This window comes from Astyanax mexicanus, chromosome 2 (assembly GCF_023375975.1).
Source record: "Astyanax mexicanus isolate ESR-SI-001 chromosome 2, AstMex3_surface, whole genome shotgun sequence".
In the NCBI taxonomy this organism is placed as follows: Eukaryota; Metazoa; Chordata; class Actinopteri; order Characiformes; family Acestrorhamphidae; genus Astyanax; species Astyanax mexicanus.
This window is the reverse complement of record NC_064409.1, coordinates 26,772,974-26,796,852: the sequence shown is the minus strand read 5'-3', so window position 1 is coordinate 26,796,852 and position 23,879 is coordinate 26,772,974. Positions and strand designations below refer to the sequence as shown.

Genomic DNA, 23,879 nt, shown 5'->3' with positions numbered 1-23,879 from the left:
TCAGTCCAAAACACAAAATCATTTTTAGCTACATTTGCTTGCCATTTAATTAAAAAACGACAACAATTCTATTATAACTAGAAAGGCACCGATGTGGGAATTGTGAGCTGATGCAGATATCTGATATTCCACAGGAATATACCTGTTAATGTCAATATACACATATACAGGGGTTGGACAATTAAATTAAAACACCTGGTTTTAGACCACAATAATTTATTGTGGTGAAGGACAGTTCTGGTGAAAACAGGAGAGTTGAGGTGCACATTGAATTCTGCCGTGATTTGGGCAGCCGTGGCAGAGAGATCTCTGACCGGATCGGAGATGGAAGTCGAGATGGAAGAGCGCACCGTTCAATTGTTCAGCCAGACAACAGATCAGTGTGTTGGGTGGGGGCGGGGCAGATTACGGCGGAAGTAGGTGTCAAACGTGGTGCCTTAATTAACTTGGATTAAAAAAATAGCAACGCATTACTGATTCCAAATTAACAGCGCGCTTTAATGCTGACAGCCCTAATATATATATATACACTACCGTTCAAAAGCTTGGGGTCACTCAAACAATTTTGTGTTTTCCATGAAAAGTCACACTTATTCACCACCATATGTTGTGAAATGAATAGAAAATAGAGTCAAGACATTGACAAGGTTAGAAATAATGATTTGTATTTGAAATATCATTGTTTTTACATCAAACTTTGCTTTCATCAAAGAACCCTCCATTTGCAGCAATTACAGCATTGCACACCTTTGGCATTCTAGCTGTTAATTTGTTGAGGTAAGCTGGAGAAATTGCACCCCACGCTTCTAGAAGCAGCTCCCACAAGTTGGATTGGTTGGATGGGCACTTCTGGCGTACCATACGGTCAAGCTGCTCCCACAACAGCTCAATGGGGTTCAGATCTGGTGACTGCGCTGGCCACTCCATTACCAATAGAATACCAGCTGCCTGCTCCTGCTGTAAATAGTTCTTGCACGATTTGGAGGTGTGTTTAGGGTCATTGTCCTGTTGTAGGACGAAATTGGCTCCGATCAGGCGCTGTCCACTGGGTATGGCATGGCGTTGCAAAATGGAGTGATAGCCTTCCTTATTCAGAATCCCTTTTACCCTGTACAAATCTCCCACCTTACCAGCACCAAAGCAACCCCAGACCATCACATTACCTCCACCATGCTTAACAGATGGTGTCAGGCATTCTTCCAGCATCTTTTCATTTGTTCTGCGTCTCACAAACGTTCTTCTTTGTGATCCAAACACCTCATACTTGGATTCATCCGTCCACAACACTTTTTTCCAGTCTTCCTCTGTCCAATGTCTGTGTTCTTTTGCCCATCTTAATCTTTTTCTTTTATTAGCCAGTCTCAGATATGGCTTTTTCTTTGCCACTCTGCCCTGAAGCCCAAAATCCCGCAGCCGCCTCTTCACTGTAGATGTTGACACTGGTGTTTTGCGGGTACTATTTAATGAAGATGCCAGTTGGGGACCTGTGAGGCGTCTGTTTCTCAAACTAGAGACTCTAATGTACTTATCTTCTTGTTTAGTTGTGCAACGCGGCCTCCCACTTCTTTTTCTACTCTGGTTAGAGCCTGTTTGTGCTGTCCTCTGAAGGGAGTAGTACACACCGTTGTAGGAAATCTTCAATTTCTTAGCAATTTCTCGCATGGAATAGCCTTCATTTCTAAGAACAAGAATAGAATGTCGAGTTTCAGATGAAAGTTCTCTTTTTATGGCCATTTTGAGCGTTTAATTGACCCCACAAATGTGATGCTCCACAAACTCAATCTGCTCAAAGGAAGGTCAGTTTTGTAGCTTCTGTAATGAGCTAGACTGTTTTCAGGTGTGTGAACATGATTGCACAAGGGTTTTCTAATCATCAATTAGCCTTCTGAGCCAATGAGCAAACACATTGTACCATTAGAACACTGGAGTGATAGTTGCTGGAAATGGGCCTCTATACACCTATGTAGATATTGCACCAAAACCAGACATTTGCAGCTAGAATAGTCATTTACCACATTAGCAATGTACAGAGTGTATTTGTTTAAAGTTAGGACTAGTTTAAAGTTATCTTCATTGAAAAGTACAGTGCTTTTCCTTCAAAAATAAGGACGTTTCAATGTGACCCCAAACTTTTGAACGGTAGTGTGTGTATATATATATATATATATATATATATATATATATATATATATATATATATATATATATATATATACACACACATATATATGTATATATAAATACAAAATTTTGTTTATGTAAATAAATATACTAGTATTTATATATATAAAAACTATTAACATATAACAACATAAACCTGGTACTACATATATTAACTAAACACACACACACATATATATATATATATATATATATATATATATATAAAATAAATAATATAAAGGATATATAAATAATATTTATAATATCTATAAGTATATATATATTTATATACTACGTAATACTACATATACTACATAATACAGCCGACTCCTCTGCTGACACGGGCCTTTTTTGCTGAAATAAGCCGGCACGCAATGAATCTTGGGATACTGTAGGCTGTGAAGCATACACCCGGTGGATCCTTTATTTCCGAGGAAAAGTAGGCTGCATTTGTCGGCTGCATTCGAAGGAGTCTTCGAAACGGGACAGTCTAGTCGCAACGCAGTGATGTAATCAGCCTTCAAATGAGTCCTTCGAAGGATCCAGCCCCTGAATTGGGACACACCTCATAACTGAGGCAAGTGAGGCCTACAGTTCTTTGGATGTTGTTGTGGGGTGTTTTGTGACCTTTTGGATGAGTCACCTCTTTTCCAGTTTTGCCATTTGTGGATAATGTGGTTCGCTGTGGCTCCATGGAGTCCCAAAATATCAGAAATTGCTTTATAACCTTTCCAGACTAATAGATCTCAACTACCTTCTTTTTCATTTGTTTCTGAATTTCTTTGGGATATTGGCACAATGCCAGGTTTTTGGTCTACTTTACTTTGTTAGGCAGGTCCTATGTAAGTGATTTCTTGATTGAGAACAGGTGTGGCAGTAATCAGGCCTGGGTGTGGCTAGAAAAGTTAAACTTAGGTGTGACAAACAACAGTTAGGTTTCAACTGGGGGACAAATACTTTTTCACACAAGCTCATGTATTTTTGGATTTTTTTCTCCTTCTTTTAAAAACTGCATTTTGTGTTTACTTGGGTTGTATTTGACTAATATTTAAACTTTTTAAGCATTTTAGAGTGACAAACATGCAACCGAAAATTAATCATGAGGCGGCAAACACTGTTTTCACACAACCGTACAAACAAACAGTACTTGAGCCTGAAATAGAGCCTAGATATGATTGCTATAGACCTTCAAGTTTTTCCAACCCTTTGGAGCCCAACAAGGTTCAATAAGGTCAATCTCCCTTTAACATTTCCCCCAACTTCATTCCCTGCCAACATAATCTCCCTGCCTAAAACTCCATGAGGAACATATACATTTGTATATCACAACTCTATTGAGAGCATTTTTTTCTGTGGCACTATCCTAAGACTTTCTCTATTCTTGTGTCATTTTCTTTTGGTCTGCTTTTTTGTCTGGCTGAAAGCTTTGCTTGTTTGCCAAAATAAGCCTGTATCTCAAATTTCAGGACTTACTGGAGAGAAGAAAGAAGTGTATTAAATTAGTAGGTTTGCTAGCTTACAGCTTATGGGCTCTCTGGAGGGTGCAACACTGAAAGATGATCCCTATGCCTCTTGGAAACTGTTTGGCTGCATTTTCCTAACTTTACCAAGCATATGTTTTTAAATGTAAAGCAGGGTGCCAACTAAAAGAGCTCTAATGTTTAAACCTTATAAAACACATATTTAAACTTCAATTTGAAATCACAAAGTTAACATTCCTAGGTTGCAAGGTTTCTTTAAATTTAATTTTATTAATTGAATTTTATTGCAGACAGAAGGAAACCAAGATATTTTATGTTTTGTCCCATCAACTTTATTTAATTTGTATTTTACGGTCTATAAGACCTACCGTATTATAAGGCACACCATCAATGGACATCTATTTTCAGGTCTGCTTTCATGCATAAGGCACACTGGATTATAAGGTGCATTTTAAGTGACAACAGTAAGGAACAGTGTCGCCACTTTCCCCTTCTAATTCGGGGGGATAGCGGTGGAGGGGGCCAAAAGTACACAAAACTGTAATTCTTAAGAAAAATTATTTTAAAGTCAAATGAGTGCTGAATGTTAATCTACACAGATTTCTGTCCTGAAAATGTTTAATTGGGTAAGTAAAGTGCTTCCTTTTATTTATAGTAAGCTTAGGATTTCCAATATTTTCAGCAGGGCAGTTAGGAGCACCACTAGCCGTGATTGGCAGCAGGGCTAGCGGCAGATAGTAGCCACAGTTAGCCGCGTTTAGCAGTGCTTAGCGCTAATAAATGCCAACGAACAGCGCTACACTCGAAACCATGAGTGTTCCGGTAAGCCTCTGAACATGAAAGAGCTAGCACTGTGATTAGCTCAGTGCTTAAGAAACTTCACTGAAACTCTGGTATATCGCTGTACTTCAGTGGGGTGGGTTTACTGCTCCTTATAACCTGACTGGTGAAATTCATACATAAGGCACATCGGATTAAAAGGCGTACTAACGATTTTTGGGAAAATTTAAGGATTTTAAGTGCGCCTTACTTTGCGAAAAATACGATACATCCATTTCTGTTTTTCAGGCATGCAATACATTCCAAAAAGAGTTGAAACAGTAAATTGTCTACTTTTAAATGTTGTTATTCCTTCTCACACTTAACACTAAAACACTGCTTGGTACTCTCATTACCAAAGGTCTTGAATGTTTCTAGTGTGACTTTTGCCTCATTGTTCCTATAAACAAACATCTTATGGTAATTATTTTTAAATAGGTAGTCATTATAAAATAAAATTGCTCTAAAGTTCTCAATGCATTCCATATTGGGTACAGAGCAGGGCTGCAGGTACCACCCAACACCCTCTCCATTTGCAGCCATGCCTTGGTTTTACACAGTCTTGCAGAAAAATGCATGGAAATCCCTGGAACAGATGTCTTGAAGGCAGCATGTGCTGCTGTAAGATCTTATGGTACTTTTCTGCATGAATACCACCATCACAGAAGTGTCACTACATTTCAGGAAAATATCCAGGCTCTTGGGTCCTTTTCATCTTTGGTGCAGAGCAAACAGTAATTCAAAATGTATCTGAACACCCCACACATTCAATGTGTGATGGTCAGTGGTGGCTCAGCAGTTTGAGCATCAAATCACTGAAGACAGGGGCTGTAGGATTAAAACAAGAATTCTGCTACTATTGGGCCCATGAGCAAGGCCTAATACAATCACTGCTCCCTGGGTACTGCTACTGGTACTTGTCCACCACTTCATGTGTTCTCTAGTGTGTATTCTGTGCACAGATGTGTTAAAGGCAAAAGTTTCATTCCCAACACAAGTGTGCAAAATATGGCTGTTGGGGCTTGTGAAAGCTAATCTCAAATCCAAGTTCAAAGAGGTTAAAACAGATAATGGACACAGTCAACGTAAGGCTTCTGTTTCACACAATAAACCTTTAGGTGCCATTTTTAAACAAAACTTTTGCATTGCAGTGCTTCTCTCAGCTGTTGTTAATTATTGTTTCCTGGGGCTATGCCTTCTGACCTATCAGATATAACAGGTGCTCCATTAAGGCTTATACTCTTGTCATTTACACATTAAAATTCTCCTGATTTCCTGATGCCTTGAATAAACTGTAGTGGGAGAATTGTGCAAATCATGTCAATTATTTTATGATGTACCTGTTACAAACTGTAAACCCCCTGCTCCTCAAAGTCTCAGGTCGTTCCAGGATACTGCTTTTGTACCAAATCATAATTTCAATTACCTGTTGACAGTTGACATCACTTTTGAAGCACAACTAGGATTATTTACCTCAGTACTAGCCCTATACGACCTCCATTCCAACATCCAACATTTTTGGAATCTGTTGCAGGTCTTAAATATGGAAATGATTATATATTAACAAATAAATTTAAAAAATCAGATAATATCTTGGGTTCAAGTCTGCAATTAAGTAAAAGTAAAAGAAACACTGCATCTCTATATTTGCATTCCAAATACTGTCCCAACTTTTTCTGATTTGGGGTTATATTTTTGCAGTAACTAGCTCACAGCGTGTTAAATTATTCTCAAGTTAGCAATTATGAGACGAATTTAACCTAGGTTCCCTGAGGTTTACTTTGCTGTCTTGGGCATAGGTTTATTCTAGACTGGTATGGCAAAGTTCAAAGTCTTAAAGCCCAGAGGCTGAATTACTGCCTGCACCTTTAATATCCCAATGTGGCCCTGAAACTGTGAGCTTTTACAGTAAGCCACGACCACATTCGCGTTCCAGCAAGCGATCACACAGTATTTGATTTGATGTTTCACTATTTAACCTCACAGCTCACCAGAGCCCAGGCTTTTTGACCGGTAACGTTACAGATATAAACATGGTGAATGACCTCGCAAGGAGATCGACAAGGACGGCTCACATTGACCGAGAGTGTAAACTAACCAAAGTGGGCGAGCACCCCCGTGAGGAGACACGGCACTTACCTTCACGGCAGAAAAATACAGAAGGGTTATGCAAAACAGCTGCAGCAAGCGGACAGCAAAGTTCATGATTGAAAGGGCAAATCGTAAAAGTCTGTTTAAAATCCTTTCTGGTGAAAGGTTAACTTTTTGAAGAGCATGGGAAACCGTCTCTGAAAACGGGACAGACATGTGGAAAACTTCCGAACTGGATCAGCGATCTTAAACTGGCAATAATCCCATTTTCCTCGTTTTTGGCCCCACAAGGCACACGCGGGCAGGACACGCCACTCTCAGGACGCGCTCTCAGCCGTTACTCACGGTTTTTAAAATATCCAGAAACGTGAGAACCCAGGAGGCGAACCCGTTCCCGTTGTTCTTCAGTAAACCGAGGTTTTCTCCAAAGAGTACTGCAATCCACATTACCGTGGTAATCTCATGCTGGAGGCTGTCAGTCGTCTCCACGGTCGTGTTCAGGGGGAAAGCGGGGATAAGGAGAGGAGCAGGAGGAGGAGGAGGAGGGGGGCTCAAACTGAGGCAGCTCCGAGTTACGGCAGCCCGCTGAATGTGAACGTGCGAGTCGACTAAGAGCTAAGCGGCTAAAAGACGAGAACACGGGCAGAAGTCTGTCGTCGAAACACACAGGACCCCAAAATCCGCGTCTGTCCGTGTTCCCCGTCTTTACGGTCTCTTGGGGCTCGGTAAGCGCCGCTGTGGGGGAATGTTGGACTCTCCGTTGTCTTTGGTCTCGGGCTCGAGCGGTTTCAACTGTCGGTCACACCGGCAGCGAGTGAGATTGAAATCTACATATGGGCGCCTCTGATTGGGCAGCGCCGCGATGGGCGTGGCCGGATATTTTTTTTCTGAAGGTGTCATTGTGGGGTACGGGTCTACTGGACTCGGTACCGGAGTCAGAAGTATTACAGGTGCGAAACTTCACTTAGTAATTACATTTCCACGGTGGGTTTCTTCTAAACACGAGAGGGTCTTTGTTTTCTTCTCTATGTTTTTTAATCATCCATTTATAATGCTGGTACTGTTTTGATGTAGTTTAGTAAGTGTTAATCTATAGATGATACAATGAAGAACAGAAGGTACAGTGTAACGCCTTTTTTCCATACATATTCTGCTTTACTGATTACAAAATACCCAAATTTAATCACACCATTAAATTAGTAAATATAATAGTTATTGGAGTGTCATCAATGAACTACGCTATATCATAGTCAGCATATAAAGCATGTTTTAAAATAGCAATGAGCTTCCTGCTGTGAGGGGTTTGCACATGGTGATCTTAAATTATGACAGGAATCACATGCTTGCCATTTTCGGTGCTGGTGGAAAGAGCGGTGAGATATATAGGGCATAATTAGATTGCTTCATGTGAGTCGTCACATATAAGTGTGCGTGCGGAAAGACTGTGCCAATTTTTCTAGACACTGCAATGATCCCACAGCACTGTAATATATAATGTACATATAATGTAGAATTAGTACATGAGAGGTCAAGAGTGCAAATAAAATTGCTTAACATAAAATGGTTTCAGTTTCCCAATCAGCAATTTTTTTACCAAGCACCTTATAAGGAATAAATGAAATAGACAGACATGTTGGTACTTTTTGTTCTATTAATTGTCAGCACCTACGTACGACCTCTTTACCACAAAATTAAAACTGCTTTAAATGTTTTATGTTTTAAAATTTGGAATTCTGTATTTACTGTGAGTAAAACCATGCCATGGCAGCAGCTTCCCATTCAAACACCAGCAAACTGATAAATAAGGCTCAAAACAAAGGCACATAGCAATGGTTGCTAAGCAGCGAGTGTGGGGTTGACAAAATAACACTTGGGATGCTTGAAAATGGTCACTGAACAACATTCAGGAATGAAGCTGAGAGCATAAGATTTTTGATTGGCCATTATGGCAGCACTCAAAGAAAACAAAAAGTCTGCCAGTGGAACTCCTCTTACCCTTGTGAAGTTATACTTCTATTTGCTGAATGCAGAAGCACTATTGTGTTTGTATTGAAAAGAGACATAATGATTCATTTATTCCTTTCAAATGTAGGTAAAGGCCAGATATATTTTTTGAATGAGGAACTGTTCCAGTTGGACAATGACGAATGTACAACTTAAGTTCTTTATATATTGATAATTGCTTTTTACTTTAATACCATATAGACAGATAAATACCACATAGTACCACACTAGGGTCAGGTGCCACTCTGTCACAAGCTTTCATTCATACAATTTTATTCTGTTCATTATTCTGTTTAAGGTGCTGCAGTGCCCTCTGCTGGCCATTTATTATTAAAAACAAGCTCACAGACACAGCCTGCTTTCTCAGTACTTTCTCAGCTCTTGTCTGTCCATTTCAGCGCAGTACGCAGTACACAAAAGAATACAAACTTTTCTGAAAAAATAAAAAGAACAACATAATATTGTTGTTTACATAAAATTTGGTGGTTTAAATTATCTTTGTTCACACCTCTCACGTTAAAGCGTTATTGTTTTATTTGACACCTAGAGGAACTTAAAAAGAGAACACAGTGTATGTGCTGTTTGACACTGGGTGTACTTTAAAGTCCACTTGTTCACTTTCTATCTTCAAACATGAGCTAAAGACCTATTTCATTATCACTTTATAAGGCACTTCTACCTAATAATGCTTATACTGAACGTATCATGTCTTGTCCGCATGTTCTGTTGTCAGACGTGCCTGCAGGGTTATGTTGTCTGTGTACGCTAATATTAGACAAATCACTCAGTTAATTACCTTTAAACTTAATCTCGAAGCTGCTTATACTTATAACTTATTCCTGGCCTTTTTGTGTACACCTACGTTATATTTGCAAGTATTAAACTTGATCGCAAACAGGCCTAAACATAAACATAATCCATTAGGCGGCGTAAATATTACATAAACTTTAGCTTATGTGACCTGGGTTGCCGCAATTTCAGATAAAAGTAGATCTAAGTACCGAATACATCCTAAATAACAGAGTAATCAGCAGCACTGGGACGCTGTGGCGCTGGGCTGGAGCCGCTGCTGGTGTTGGGCTGTGTTTCCGCGGTTCTGCTGTCAGTCTGTTCTCCTGAAGCCTGTCTGTACACTCCGGATCAGCAGGCGGCAGTAGCGCGCGGTACCGTTATCTCAGGAGCGGGAGTGCTAGTAAGTGTTAGGAAGTGAAGGTCGGTAAGAGCATGGCGGCTCTGCGAGTTCTGAGCTGTGTGAGAGCGGCTCTCAGTACCGCTTACTGCGCCGCAACCTCCGGTACTTTAACCCGCGTACCCTTCTTACCCCCGCTGACCGGCTTCTGCTTCCCCGCTGCTCGGGGGATTCGGCAGGGTAAGTAGCGACTATAGGGACGGGCTGGTCTTCTGAAAGACCTCACTCTTTACCCATTTTATAGAAGACAGATTAATAACGTGCTGCTTTTCTTTATAAAATTGTAAACAGGTGAACTGACGTTGTGTTTAAAAAGCAAGAAAAATGACTAAATCTACGGAATAAATGAGAATAATCGAGATCCGATTTAAAGCGTGTAAATAACTTTAATTTGTTTCATGCTGTCATTAAGTAAGTACTGAACATCCTGCTGTGCAGAGAGAAATGCAGGAGGGTTAAACAGAACAAACCGCACAGTTAGTCCAGTGCTATATAAACCATGCTCTACGACTATGTGGATATCTTCTGTTTTTCAGTTGTGGAAAAGAAGGAGGGTAAAACTACACTGGTGAGTGGTTTCAGATACATATCTGTATGTCTTGTCTTTGACAAACGTATAACCTGTCTTATTAATTCAAATATTGAATGTTGTATGAGCTTTTTTTCTGTGTTCTGTGCAGATTGAAGGTGTAACAGTAGCCACACCAGACAGAGCACAGCCTCCAAATCCAGCAGCAAAATGCCCTATTTACCAGTGGAACCTGCAGAACAAGTACACATACGAGGTAATTCCTTCCTAAAATAAGGCTGTACTGTTAAGAGTCAGTGGATTTACAAATGGGCATCATATGATAGCATCTCTTTCTGTATAATTTTACTACTACTACTAGCATTAATAATATTAAATTTAAGTGATAAAAATAATAATAATAATAATAATAATAATATAAACAATAATAAAATTAGTATGGTAAGAAAATGATGAGTGGGAAAAAAATAATTTTGGACTATCTTCAGTTTCCTTTTGGTGACCAACTATGATAAAAGACTCAGGTAAATGCTTAAAAAAGTGCTCAACAGCAAAGTTTAGAGCTGCAGAGAGAAGAGGACATCATGCATATATCACATAAACCTAATCATTTTAGAATAACAGTAAATAAAATATAAAAAATAGATAGAAAAACAAAGGAAGATAAGATTAATACAACAAAAAATAGTTAAAATTAAGCTAAAACTAAGTGTTGCATAATACAGTAAGCAAAATACAAATAAATAAATGAATAAAAAAATAAAAGCAATATTAATAATAATAATAATAATAAAGAAAATCAAAATAAGTGTAAAAGCAATAGTACAAAACTTAAAAAAATAAAGCTGATCCAATCACTAGATCGAGTCAGATAATTACTGTTATTTACATTCTTTAGTGAAGTAATGTATTCTGGCAAATGACTGGAGAGTTCCTTTATAAATAAAAATCAACCAGTGTGTTTTTCTTCGTATCGTTAAAGATGGGCAACCGACTTTTGCATAGAGCTCACAGTGAGTTCTGTACGGCTTTCCAGTAATGAACCTCAGTGCAGAGCGATACACTGGGTCCATTATTTGAGGGAGCTGGAGGGAGCATATTTATAAATAATGTCACTGAAGTCCAGCACTGATAGGAAAGTTGCCTCAACTAATCTTTTCCTGGCGTGCATGGGGAGTGTCTATAAAATAACACTTCCGTCTGCATTTACTGACTAGTTTATTTATGTGTTGTTAAAAAGTGGGTTTATCATCCAACCATATGCCAAGGTATTTATATTCTGTGACTCTCTCAATGGTGGATCCTTCCAGGGTTGTAATATTTACAGTACTGAAATCAGTATTTAGAGATCTGGAAAACAACATGAACTTAGTTTTTATGGCATTTTAAAACTAGTTTGTGCTTAAACAATGCAACTTGTAAAAATCATTAAATGAGTTCTGTAATTTTCTTGCTGCAGCCTGAACAGAATCAGCTGAGCAATATAAAATTGTCCTCTGCATAAAGAAGGATTTTGCAGTCTGAGGTAGAAGCTGAGGCAACAATATCTGTGATGTATATATTAAATAAAACTGAACCCAAAATTGAACCTTGAGATATACCTTTAAACAAGTTATTCAGTGACATTTAAGGTCCTTAAAAGAAGAGAGTGATCAGCTTTGTCAAAAGCTTTTGTGAAGTCTATAAAAACAGCTGCACAATGTTTCTTCTTGTCCATGTCTGAATAGAGATTGTTTAAAACCAGTGTTGTAGCAGAGATAGTGCCTTCTCTGAAACCAGACTGATACTTATATAAAAACTGAATTGTTGGTTCACTAGAGACTCTAACATCTTAGCTAAACATGGCAGTTTTAAGACTGGCCTATAGTTATTTAACTTTTTCTCACCACCTTTATGCAGATAAATTACATGAGCTGTTTTCAAGACACTGGGAATTCTGCAAGATAAAACTAAGATTAAAAATGTATAAAATTCATTTTAAAATAATTAGGATTGCAAGACGCTATGAAAAGGGGTCCAGCCCATCTTCTCCAGTGGCTTCTCTTGGATTATCTTGGCCAGCATATAATTTTACGTTTTAAGATCACTCAAAAGAAAGAGTGAATAGCACATTGCTATGTATAGGGCTTTTAGCACAGCCAATATTTGATATTGTTATTTGATTGTTGATATTGCCATTTGGCACATTTCCCAGTTTGTAGACACCTTTCACATCTTGTGTGGGATATTTTACCAATTCTTCCTTGTTGCAAGCTTCGTCTTCCATCGGGGTATTGGGTTATGTGCGCAATGCTCCTACAATTTATTTGTAAAGGTTAGGATATGGCTGTTAATACTACTTCTTTTACTTTTTACTACAGCCTTCTAAGGGTTTGTGGGTATTTAGGATTTCAAATGCTAGACAGTTGTTTAGAGGAGCATATGGCTGTTGATTGTTGAGACAAGTTTAGAGGAGTCATTGCATTTGAAATTTGCATCACCTGGCCATTACTAACAATACCTAGATCTGGTTCACAATCAAGTTTGAGGCATTGGTAATAAGAGCTCAAATAAATATCTTTAAAATTGTTTTTGTTTTTTTGTATAATGTATTATTTTTGTTTAATTGTGCAAAATAAACACCCAATCTACATTAAAATGTTGAAATAATCTTTACTTTTAACTCTGGTCTTTTTGCAATAACTATTTGTTTGTGTCTGTATGATTTATTATTTTTGAGACTTGTATTATTTTTGCTCCAAAATTCTTGCAGGATGTGTTGCTGCTTAGTCAGTTTATCCGCTCAGATGGAGGGATGCTGCCAAGGCGTATCACGGGTCTCTGTCCTGAGGAACACCGCAAGATAGCCATCTGTGTGCAGATGGCTCATCGAGCAGGTGAACTAGTAAATACTGTATTCACCTATAATACCAAATATTCACCTGCCCTTTTATTTCTACTGTAGATTTAAAACATTTGAATTTGACATTAAAATATTATGAGGCACAAGATCAACATTTCAGCTTTTATTTTCAGGTATTTACATCTGTATCTGACAGACAGTTCAAAAGATAGCACCTTCTGTCTGTATCCACCTATTTTTCTTCTGAGCAAAAGTGTTGGAACTGTCAGGTGTGCCCAGATGCATTGCTTATTCATACAAAAAACACCATTCAGTTTTCAGTTTTAGATCAGCAGTTGAAAAAAAGCCTAAAAATTATGTTATGTAATAACAAAAGTTTGGGAGAAGGACCACGCCCCAACTCTACTCCACCCCGTATCAATCAACCGTCCTATAAATACCTCCCCTAACTAACTACCTCTCGTGACGAAAGTTCGCATCAGTCGAATCTGCCGCACCCGCCTGCTAGCATTAGCTTGTTCTCCGTCATGGACCTTTAACTCACCGCCTCCGACGAGGACCTCTTCCCTCCTAGCCAGCCTGTCTCCACTCCTGCTCCACCTCGCCGGGCTCATCGTCTGAAGTCTGTAATCTCCATTCCAGCTACTCCTGGTTCTACTCCAGCTACTGCTTATTCTTCCTCCTGGGTCGGTCGTCCTCACCAGTGCACCCCCGGATCTCGGCACTCCCGCCGCTCTTCTCCCCCTTCCCCTACTCCTCCTGCGCGGGCTCGCCGCTCCGGACGCCCGTCTTCCTCGGCCGGCCTCGCCGGCCCTGGGCCCCTCTCTTCTAGTAAGTCCCAGCCTCCTCGCATGTCCGATTGGACTGTTGTTAAGCTGCAGCGGGTTTTGAAGGACCGCGGCGTCCCTTTCCCCCGTTCTGCTCCAAAGGCGGAACTTTTTCGCTGTACCTCTCTGGGTACCGCCGCACCGGCGCCGCACCGGCGCCGCACCGGCTGCCGCGGCAGCTCTCGCGCTCCTGGCGCGGCACCAACTTCGGCAGTTTCGGCCTCAGTGCCTCGTCTCTCGTCCATCGTCTCTCTCCTCTCCCCCTTCCCTCATTCATCCAACCCCACCCTCTCCTCTTGAGAGGTGAACAGCGCGCAGGAGCCGCACCGGCATCACGACCCGATGACGTCACCCGCTCAACTCACCGCCGCGGCTGCTCTCGCGCCCCAGGCGCGGCACCCGTTTCAGCCTCAGCTCGTCCTTCTCCGGGCCCCGAACACCTCCCCTTCTCGTCTGCCTCGTCCTCTCCTTCCTCGTTGCCAGTCCGGGCCATTTTCTCTCGTCTCTCTCGTCCAACCCCCCCTTCCCTCAATCGTCCAATCCCCTCCCTCTCTCGTCCAACCCCCCCTTCCCTCAGTCGTCCAACCCCCCCTTCCCTCAGTCGTCCAACCCCCCCTTCCCTCAGTCGTCCAACCCCCCCTTCCCTCAGTCGTCCAACCCCCCCTTCCCTCAGTCGTCCAACCCCCCCTTCCCTCAGTCGTCCAACCCCCTTCCCTCAGTCGTCCAACCCCCTTCCCTCAGTCGTCCAACCCCCTTCCCTCAGTCGTCCAACCCCCTTCCCTCAGTCGTCCAACCCCCTTCCCTCAGTCGTCCAAACCCCCTCCCTCAGTCGTCCTCCTTCTCCACTTCTGCGTTCCTCCTGCTGTTCTCCAACAGTGTTGCCAACTTAACAACTTAGTTTTTGTTTGTTATTGAGACTTTTGACAACTCTAAACGAACACGCATGCTCTTCAGTTTCTGTCCTCAGGGAGCAGCAGGTGCTGCCGCGAGCCCCGCCCACAACACTCACTGTGCAGTCTCAGTCAGACCACACCCACACCGCTCCTCAAACACGCTGCAACGAACTGCGTATACCTAAAGCTGCCGCTGACTGACCGAGCAAAAAAAAAAAAAAAAATTTATTATGTAATTTACGTTAAAATGAAGTTATTTCGTGAAGTGACTGCCTATTTATAAAAGCAACAGCAGTAGTTCATTTGTTAAAGTTCATTTGTAACATTTCTAACATTTAAGGCGTTTTTTAATCACAAATTGCGGCCAATGGCTACTTTCCTTACTGTGCAGTTGGCAACACTATTGTCCAACCCATCCCTTCCGGCCTTTCTCCTTCCTTTACTCTGTCAGTTCTCTCCCCGCCTCCTTCTCGCCATTCCTCACCGGTCTGCAGCACCCGCTCAGCTCCTTGCTGGAGCCCCCTGACCTTCATTCTCCTTATCTACAGCGCCGCCCCCTCTCAGCTTGCGCTGCGGCTCATCTCCAACACTGGAACCCTACTACATTCCGGGGCGCCCCGGATCTGGAACTTCATTGCCGTGTGTTTGCGGGACGAAGCTTCTCATCCTGCGATGGGCCTGGCTGTCAAAGGCTGACGTGTTTTCGGCTTTCAAGATCCTCCCTCTCCATCCAGACTCCTGGCGCCTTTTCAGAGTCCGCTTTTCAGTTCACCTTGCTTTCGGGTGCAAAGTAACCCCAAGCTTCGACTCCTTCGCTGAGGCGCTCTGCTAGATTTTGCTCAACACAGGCTCCCATTCGTGTTCCACCTCCTTGGTAACTTCTTAGTCATCGATCCTGTTTCTGGCTGTACCTCCTCTGCAACTGGACAGGATTTCCTTCTTCTACGCCGACGCAGCTTCCAGCTCTTTTGATGTTCGGCTTTTCACAGATCCCGCTCCTTCCTCTCTAGTCACCTCTGCCTGACCGGAGACCTTGGTCTGCTCCACCGCGCACCCGTGCGATTCTTCCGCGCTCTCTGGAAATATTCCGGTCGTCGTCGCTGCCCTCTTTTGGGGACATGAATGGTCGGAAAAATCTATTCTACTCCACTCTGACAATCTCGCCACGGTCCGCATCATCAAAAGTTGCTCAAAATCGCTAGAAATCATGCCTTTTATCCATCATCTCACTTGGCACTCTATTAAGCATCAATTAATCATTAAAGCTGTTCACATCCCAGGTCCATCCAATTTTTTTTTTTGCTAATTCTCTTTCTTGTTTTCAATTACAGAAATTCAGATCCTTGGCTCTGCATGCAAATGCAACCCAGTGTCGGTACATCCATTTTCACAACTACACTACACTTAACCCCATGTGAACGAACCAATCTTCCAAGCTCAACAAACCATCCTTTCAGCCGTCTCCCCACAGACTCTCTCCACTTACTGGTCAAGCAGGAAACGTACAAAAGAATCACCTTCACAAATAACATCTCTTTCCCTTCTCATCATCTATCCGTAATGACCGCTTTCCTCACTTTTATTCACACTCAACAGTCCGCCCGTTCCTCATCACTCAGAGTCCATCTGGCCGCCATGAATTTCTTCACTAAACTCATTACTGGCATACCTCACCCATCCTCCAATCACCCACAACTTTCCCTGCTCCTGGAAGGAATCCAAAAATTCAGAAACTCCAATCTCACATCATCGAGCTCCTATCACTCCAGAAATCCTGCTACGTTGCATTTAAACCTCCGATCAGGCTTCTACTCTCCGACTACATCCTCCACGCTCCAAGCACTATTTCTCCTGGCATACTTCGGATTCCCCAAGCTTATAACCTATACATCCGTTCCCAACCAGACGATTTGAGACGGACTCATTCCAAACTAGCTTCCACATAAGCTCCAATTTTGGGGATATAACTGCGTGCTTCTTCAAGCACGCAGTTCAGAACTCCAGCCCAAATTTCCCTGAGTTCCCTCCCCTTTTCCTTCTTCTTTCTCTACTTTAGGCGTGGTCCGCACTTAGCAAACAACTGTTAGAGACATCAGCAACAGCCTCCAGATGGCAGGAGTAAAGTAAAAGTTTGGAGAAAGAAAAGATCTGCTCATGATTCCAAGCATACCAGCTCGTCTGTAAAATACAGTGGTGTCATGGTTTGGGCTTGCATGGCTTATTCTGGGACCGGCTCGTTAATCTTAAATGATGTACAATAAAAATAAAAGTTTACATAAATATTTTGTCTGTGAAATAAAAATAAGATAAAATCAAACTGATTGGGAGATCATTTCATGCAGCAAGATAATAATAACCCAAAACATACTGCCTGGAAAAGCATCACAAAAAAAGAATGCAGAAGGTTAGTGATGTCAGTGGGTCACAGACATGATGTAAAAAGTGCTATTCTCTGAACTGTGCATCATATCCAGATGTAAATACCTGGGAATCTTCATATTTATCAGTCTTCATATTTTACTGTCAAACCCAAATGGTTTATAATACAGCAGAAATAAATGGATCAGCCTCACTGTTTTAATACTTTTGGAGGGGACTGTATATGTGTGACGTAGCAGCCTACTCTTCGCCAATTGGACTGGATGCAGTGTGGAACTTATCAATTGAATAAGGGTAAATCTGTGAAGAATACTGGTTCTGTAAAACTGACACCAGTAAATCCAGTAAATTCCTAACATTTGCTTATTAGGAGTATTTTATTCTCTTCAATAACACAGAAGGCATTAAATATTGTAGACAATTGTCAGCATCGTAAAATTATTGTTATTATGAACAGCATTGATCCCTGGTAAGGTACCATCCTCATTGAGATGCCATTCGCTTTGCAATGTCCACTCCATACATATGAAGAGAAATGTTTAGAAGCTTTTGGCAGAAAAACATAACAAATACATTATCTGACAAATGTATGGTAATTATAATGTGGTGATCAGGCACTTCGTATTATGTGTCTGACTGCAATAGAAGATGTTTACGAGTCCTTTATGACGGAGGTTCAAAGGGAAAGCCTTTTTTGTGCGATGACATGAGTGCAGCTTTTCTCATATTTTCATTACCATTGTTTCAGGTCTCCTTCCAGACCACAGACCTGCAGGCCACGTCCCAAAGCCCAAGACAACAACCCCACTCAACAGGTATTGTTTATACAGATGTTGGGATTTACTTTGTGACTTAGCATTTACCCACAAAACAGGAGAAGGTTGTAAGAAGGTAGTGAAGCATATTAAAACAACTGTTGTTTTAGTTTGTAATGTAGTTAAAAAATGACAGTTGTATTTTAATACTTATTGACTGCGATTGAGTGCAACTTGTTTTCTGTAGTCTATAGTAAAAACAGTATATGCAATGTTCTTCCTATTACAGGTCAATGAAGCACAATGATTTAGATTTATTTTAAGATTAAGAAACGTGTTGGCAAACTACATTAAATGCTGTTCGAGAAAACCGAGCAGAGGTTAGCATTATTAAAGAGACAACTACGGAATGACCTTTTATGCAGTGTCATAAATGGAATATCATATATAAAACAAATATTTGGGCTCAGTCCTATTCTACTCATAAAGAAAGCATGATTAGGCATACTTTCATTGTAAATGTGGAAATGTATATGTTTGACTAAAAGCACTTGAGATGTTAATGCAGTGCTATTATATTGTTTGTACAGGTACCTGACACGCTACTCTGTTAAATCAGTGAAGCCCATCTACAGAACAGGACTAAAATGGTGCAAAAATCGCATGCCTGTGGGACATCCTGCTTTAAAGAACAATGTGACATACAGCCTCAAGCCAGTCTACATAAAGCACTGACGTGCTCAGGCAGAAGAGAAGACAACACTTGTAGACAGGACAGCAGACCTACAGGAATCTTCATATTTAAACATCAAGGACCTTTCTCTAGGGTAGCTGATGATCCATTAAAGAGGTTACAGTTAGCCAAAATGAGGACTTGTTGAAACCCTGAGTTTAAAATAAGACTGCTGTAGTACTCCAATAATAATTATTTTCTCCCTCCCGTAACTGTTTCTATTAAACATTTGATGTGGGTATGTTAGCACTGTGTTCTCAAAAAAAAAAATCCTGATGATGAAATTGTCCTTTACCTCTTTTCCACCAAAAAAAATGCTGGTGTCGGAGCCGGTTCCTGCGAACCTTTTAAGAACCAGCCCGTGTTTCCACTGCTTCAAGGAGTCACTCACTACTATGTGAATGTGGGCGTAAACAGAAGTCGGGGAGCTCCTTTTGAAACTTGTGCTGCTATCCTCAGTGGAGCACTGTTGATTAATTTTCATTCATTTATTTGCTTCAGTGGCTCTTAGCTGTGAATGGAGGTGAGGTTTGTAAACAACTTTGCCCGGAGACGTTTCAACGCCCCGCCCTTTGGCCGCTTGGTCACAGGTTCACTGGTTCCAGAACAGCGAGATTGTGGGGCCAGAACAGAACCGTTTTTTCTGGCCCAGAACCTGTGATTTTTGCAGTGGAAACGCAAAGAACCGTTCGGAACCCTGGAACCAGCAACGGCACCATGCCAGTGGAAAAGCGCCCCTTGTATCTCACATGAACAACTTCTCTGTGGGGCGGTGCCTGACAAAAACTTGTCTTAAAAAAAAGTAATGATTCTTCAAACACTGAAGAATTTCTGTCTTTTATTGGTTTGTTTACAGGAATTATCACAAATCAAATACTACGTACTGTTTTCTGCTTTAATACTTGTAGCCCCTGTAAAGTCTGTTCTGTTCCTACAGCATGAATGACAAATCCACGTTTTTAAGCCCGTCTCCCATATATAGGTAACCATGCCATGGAGTCATAGGCAAATTGAAGAAGGTGAGGCCCTGCCACACCAGACTCTTTATTGTGCACACCCTGTTGCCATGCTCAAAATGCACAATCCATGATCCTGTGGTAACACAAACAGGAAGACATGACTGTTAAAATTTGAAGAAAAAAAAAGTTTAAACCTTTTCCAAACTGTTTTAAATCAAGAAGTGATGCAATACAAAGTATCAGGAGGAAAAATTACACTGAATATGAACGATGAAGCAAGTCTGCTTTCACTGAGGTAAAGAGGCCTGCCTTCTGGACTTGCAGATTAAGTGCTAAATTGGTAAATGCAAAATGTTCCAAGAAGGGCCTAAACCCTAACCCCAGTTCTGCAGTGTAAAACCAAAACTAACCGGACCAAATTAATACAATATAACAAACATTTCAGAATTGTTGCTTCTTGTCTGGACCAGTGACTGTACAACAGGACATCTGTCAAAACGGAAGCCACATGTCTAGCATCTCTGTTGCATGATTGTACAAGATGTATGGGAAGTTTCTGTGATAAAACAGGAACTTTTCTATTATATTTTCTCCTCTAAAACATCTATCCATCTGTCTAATTCCAACAGTTCTCCCAGATATAATTTTTAAAACCATAATCTGTTGTATCATAAAACATTGGGTTATATTTTTGCTGCAATTGACCTGTCAGGCAGTAAATCATTAGTATTAGTAAATTATTCTATTATTGATCATGTGCTGTTGGCTGTATTAATATAAACTGTTAAAGTTCTTCACAGTCCGTTTAGTAAGTCTGATGTTGACAATATGTTCTAACTTGTTAGCTAATGTTGCAGTCTGTGCAGTTAGATGTCACTTTTCTTAATAGTCACTGATGCGTGCTGATTTTCTTGCAGCAATCCAAGGATAAACTAAATGTTTCTCTCATGTATCACATAGCAGCTTACAGTAAGGTCCAAAATAGGTATGTAAAAGTTTCACCTTTTGGAATGTCCTCACTCAGAGGATCCAGGAAATCAATTGAGGGGTTCAGATTTGCCATTTCCATAATGTTTTTTTTCCTTGGTTTCCTGGATTCAGAGAAATGAAGATAGTTGCTCAGTTCTGCAGCCTCCGACGGGTTTAAGCCTGAGGACAGGACACAGCAGTTAATATAACAGAAGCTGGTAGGAGAATTAAAAGGATCCATATTTTTTATGTAGTTAAATAGCCATAATACATTTTTGATAACCATTTTACCACCACTTTTTTGCTTTAGAATAAAACAGTCTGCTTTAGGTTTAGGTCTTGAAGACACATTTATGTAAATGAGCTCTGCTTTTCTTTTTGTGTTCTTTTTTATTGTGCCTTCTCTAAAAAGCAGAATTGCTTAAAAACTCCTAACCTGCACAGTGTGTATATGGTGGGTATATGTAAACATCCCTTTATATGTGAAATGCCCTAATTTTACTGCTTATGGCCATTTTCCAGTGCCTAGTGTGGTAAAGTAGAAAATCTGTTATCCTTTATTTTGTTGTCATTTTCATTCCAGCTAGGTACTCCACACTGTATCTAAATTTGGCTGTCCATGGTGTTGGGGCCCCAAAATGTTTAAACTACAAGCTTGATTGGCTGATGGGTAATCACGGTCATCACAAGTCAAACAGAGCACTTTTTAGTTGTCACATGGCTGCTGTAACTGCAGCAGGTTATACAGGTATGCGTATTAGCATTACGTTTAAAAAAGTTTTTTTTCTAGTTAGAAATAGAGCTAAAAAGGATACAAACAGCATTCAGCCATATAGCAAAAATGTTATTACATTATTAAATGCACATGTACTGAGCAGTTAAAAACAAATGTTCTTCATGAAGAATAATTTATGATGATTAATGATGTTGGGTAGAGAAAATGAGCTTTCATCAAGGTCATGGACATTTTTTGCAGTGGATCACAGAAACAGGTACTCAACATGGTAACAATGGTAATTCTTAACCATTAAAAATGTATACAGGTTATAAATTGCATGAGAACTACTCATTCTTTGAAAGAATGTTTCAACCATGTTTCAAGACTCACTGTGTAAATTAACCCACACAGCTGGCAGTATCTCATCCCCTAAAGCAAACCAATTATAAAGCTGTAATGTCACCTACCCTCAAAACTGCGGTTAGGTTGAGCAATGCCTTGAAGGTTCTTAATGTATGCACCACGTGGTACAACAGCCACCTCGTTATCAATAGTAAAAACAGTCACAGCCAACCTCTGCTCTTCATTCACTTTCACCTACAAACAGAGGAAAGACATAATTAAGGTCAGCATGCTGGACAGAACTTTAGTAAAAAAAAAAATGAAGGGATTGTTTAAAAAATTGTCCGTTTTTGAACCTTCAAAAAGCTGAGCATGCTTAACTGAACACCTCTCACAATCTGTTAGAGATTGCATATCTACACATCCTGTGCAAAAAAAAGTTGCCACCTGGATTTAACTAAGCAAATGATCTGGGTTTGCTGCAGTTGGTCAGGTCTAGGTTCAGTAACAGTATGTGCTGAAAGAATGAGGTCAGCTGACTACCTGAATATACTAAATATAGACCAGGTTATTCCATCAATGGATTTATTCTTCCCTGATGGCACGGCTATATTCCAAGATGACAATGCCAGGATTGATGGGCTGGAATTGTGAAAGAGTGATTCAGGGAGCATGAGATCATCATTTTCACACATAGATTGTAAACCACAGAGTCCAGACCTTAACCTCAATTGAGAATCTTTGGGATGTGCTGGAGAAGGCCTCTACCATCATCAATTTAGAATCTTGGTGAAAAATGAGTGCAACACTGGATTAAAATAAATCTTGTGATATTGCAGAAGCTAATCAAAACAATGTCACAGTAAATGCATGACGCAATCAAAGCTAAAGGCGACAAAATATTATAGTGTGTGACTATATGTTTTTGGTGCCAACTTTTTTTTGGCCAGTCAGTGTATATTGATGCTAATAGTATTGGCTGGATACCACTAGAAGATGCTGGATTGGAAGTCAGGGGACAAATTCTGATTCAATTTTGGTTCATGTTATGTGTTTGAGTGTTATGAGTGTAATAGTCTGATAGTGCTTCAACTGAAAGTAGCCTATTGTAAGTAGTCTGATTTCATTGATGTGTACAGAAAAATAATGTATCATTCCATCTCTAAACTGCAAAACTAATATACTACTATTGCAAAGGTTTTGCCTTGTAGTGTAGCTACAGACTCATGATGACTATTAGATCCATTTCATTCTCAAATTCAGCATTACCTTCGTAGTCTGACCTTCTTCTTGTTCCTGTGTCTCGTGCTCATACTTGTGCGATGGGTCACCCATAAAACGCCCTTTGGCGGCCATTGCCACCTCATCAATAAGGGCTTTAGTGGCAGGAGGGAGCAGGTGCCAGTCTATGCAGTTAATGCTAGATTAATAGAAAGATCACATTTCATAGTTAACCTAAACAGACCTTTTTTCTGGAAAGGCATATTCGTATTTATATTACTGAATAAGAATGCAAGTTACCTAAACCATTATCTTTGGTACTATTTCGGTTATGCATACTCATCACCCTCGAGTAAAACACAAACCAGCAAGACTTTGTTTAGCAGAACTGTAATAATAACTTTACAAATCATCCCTGATCGCACTGCAACATTTTGATTGATCATTTATTTATTTAATTAATACAGGCGACTAATTCATCAACGACAGCTGGAATCCTGGGATGGATTTCGACTCTCTGGACCTGGACTAGCCACCTGTGTTAAGTTTAGCTGCGTTCTCTCAGGATCTTTGTTAGAACTAATATTTTCCTTTAAATATAAAACTATTAGTGAAACTACATTCCTCACCTGTATATAGACTTTCTGTCTCTGATTTGATCCTCCCCGACCCCCTGCGCTATGAAGTAATCATTTTTAATCCCGCAGATCTTCCCCCAGAACAGAACTCGTCTGAAGTTCATGTTTCTCTTCAGGATGATCAGAGAGCTCTGCAGGGCGGCTCTGTGCTCAGCACTCAGCGTCACTCCGCTCCCACACACTAAATCTACCGAGCAGTACAGCGCGTCTGAGTCCATGTCCCGCCGCTTAGTGTGAACGAAGCTTAAAGCAGCTGTACACCGGGGTTAACAGCGCGCTCGCGGTAAACAAATCCACTGCTTACTTGTTGCCGTAGCAACACTATAG

The 23,879-nt window shown here is 40.6% G+C and overlaps 3 protein-coding genes across 4 annotated transcripts in view; 1 reads left to right on the top strand and 2 right to left on the bottom strand.

The window, feature by feature from the left end:
- Positions 1-7,364, bottom strand: part of vegfab (vascular endothelial growth factor Ab) — a 41,635-nt gene extending 34,271 nt beyond the window's left edge. For both annotated transcript variants that reach the window (XM_022663943.2, XM_022663944.2), the window contains exon 1: positions 6,603-7,364. In XM_022663943.2, coding sequence (XP_022519664.1) covers positions 6,603-6,770 — 168 coding nt within the window. In that variant the 5' untranslated portion in view covers positions 6,771-7,364. The remainder of the gene's footprint in view (positions 1-6,602) is intronic.
- A 2,310-nt stretch (positions 7,365-9,674) lies between these two features.
- mrps18a (mitochondrial ribosomal protein S18A) lies at positions 9,675-18,951 on the top strand. Its single transcript, XM_022663942.2, has 6 exons — positions 9,675-9,927; positions 10,284-10,315; positions 10,428-10,532; positions 13,029-13,152; positions 17,966-18,032; positions 18,563-18,951. Exons 1-6 carry the CDS (start codon positions 9,783-9,785, stop codon positions 18,705-18,707), a joined length of 618 nt encoding a protein of 205 aa, XP_022519663.2. The 5' UTR covers positions 9,675-9,782; the 3' UTR covers positions 18,708-18,951.
- Positions 18,952-19,528: 577 nt separating this feature from the next.
- On the bottom strand, positions 19,529-23,878 carry rsph9 (radial spoke head component 9). Its single transcript, XM_022663941.2, has 5 exons — positions 23,544-23,878; positions 22,963-23,113; positions 21,819-21,948; positions 20,667-20,813; positions 19,529-19,797 (listed from the first exon to the last, which is right to left on the bottom strand). The coding sequence occupies exons 1-5, from the start codon at positions 23,768-23,770 to the stop codon at positions 19,637-19,639; spliced, it is 816 nt and encodes a 271-aa protein (XP_022519662.2). The 5' UTR covers positions 23,771-23,878; the 3' UTR covers positions 19,529-19,636.
- Between the last annotated feature and the right edge of the window lies 1 nt (position 23,879).

Coding starts and splice junctions, on each gene's coding strand:
- mrps18a (XM_022663942.2), top strand. CDS start 9,783: ATGGCGGCTCTGCGAGTTCTGAGCTGTGTGAGAGCGGCTCTCAGTACC. Junction 10,533..13,028: donor AGAACAAGTACACATACGAG/GTAATTCCTTCC, acceptor AAATTCTTGCAG/GATGTGTTGCTGCTTAGTCA. Junction 13,153..17,965: donor GCAGATGGCTCATCGAGCAG/GTGAACTAGTAA, acceptor CCATTGTTTCAG/GTCTCCTTCCAGACCACAGA.
- rsph9 (XM_022663941.2), bottom strand. CDS start 23,770: ATGGACTCAGACGCGCTGTACTGCTCGGTAGATTTAGTGTGTGGGAGC. Junction 20,814..21,818: donor ACCTAACCGCAGTTTTGAGG/GTAGGTGACATT, acceptor TCCTGTCCTCAG/GCTTAAACCCGTCGGAGGCT. Junction 19,798..20,666: donor GAGTGAGGACATTCCAAAAG/GTGAAACTTTTA, acceptor GTGTTACCACAG/GATCATGGATTGTGCATTTT.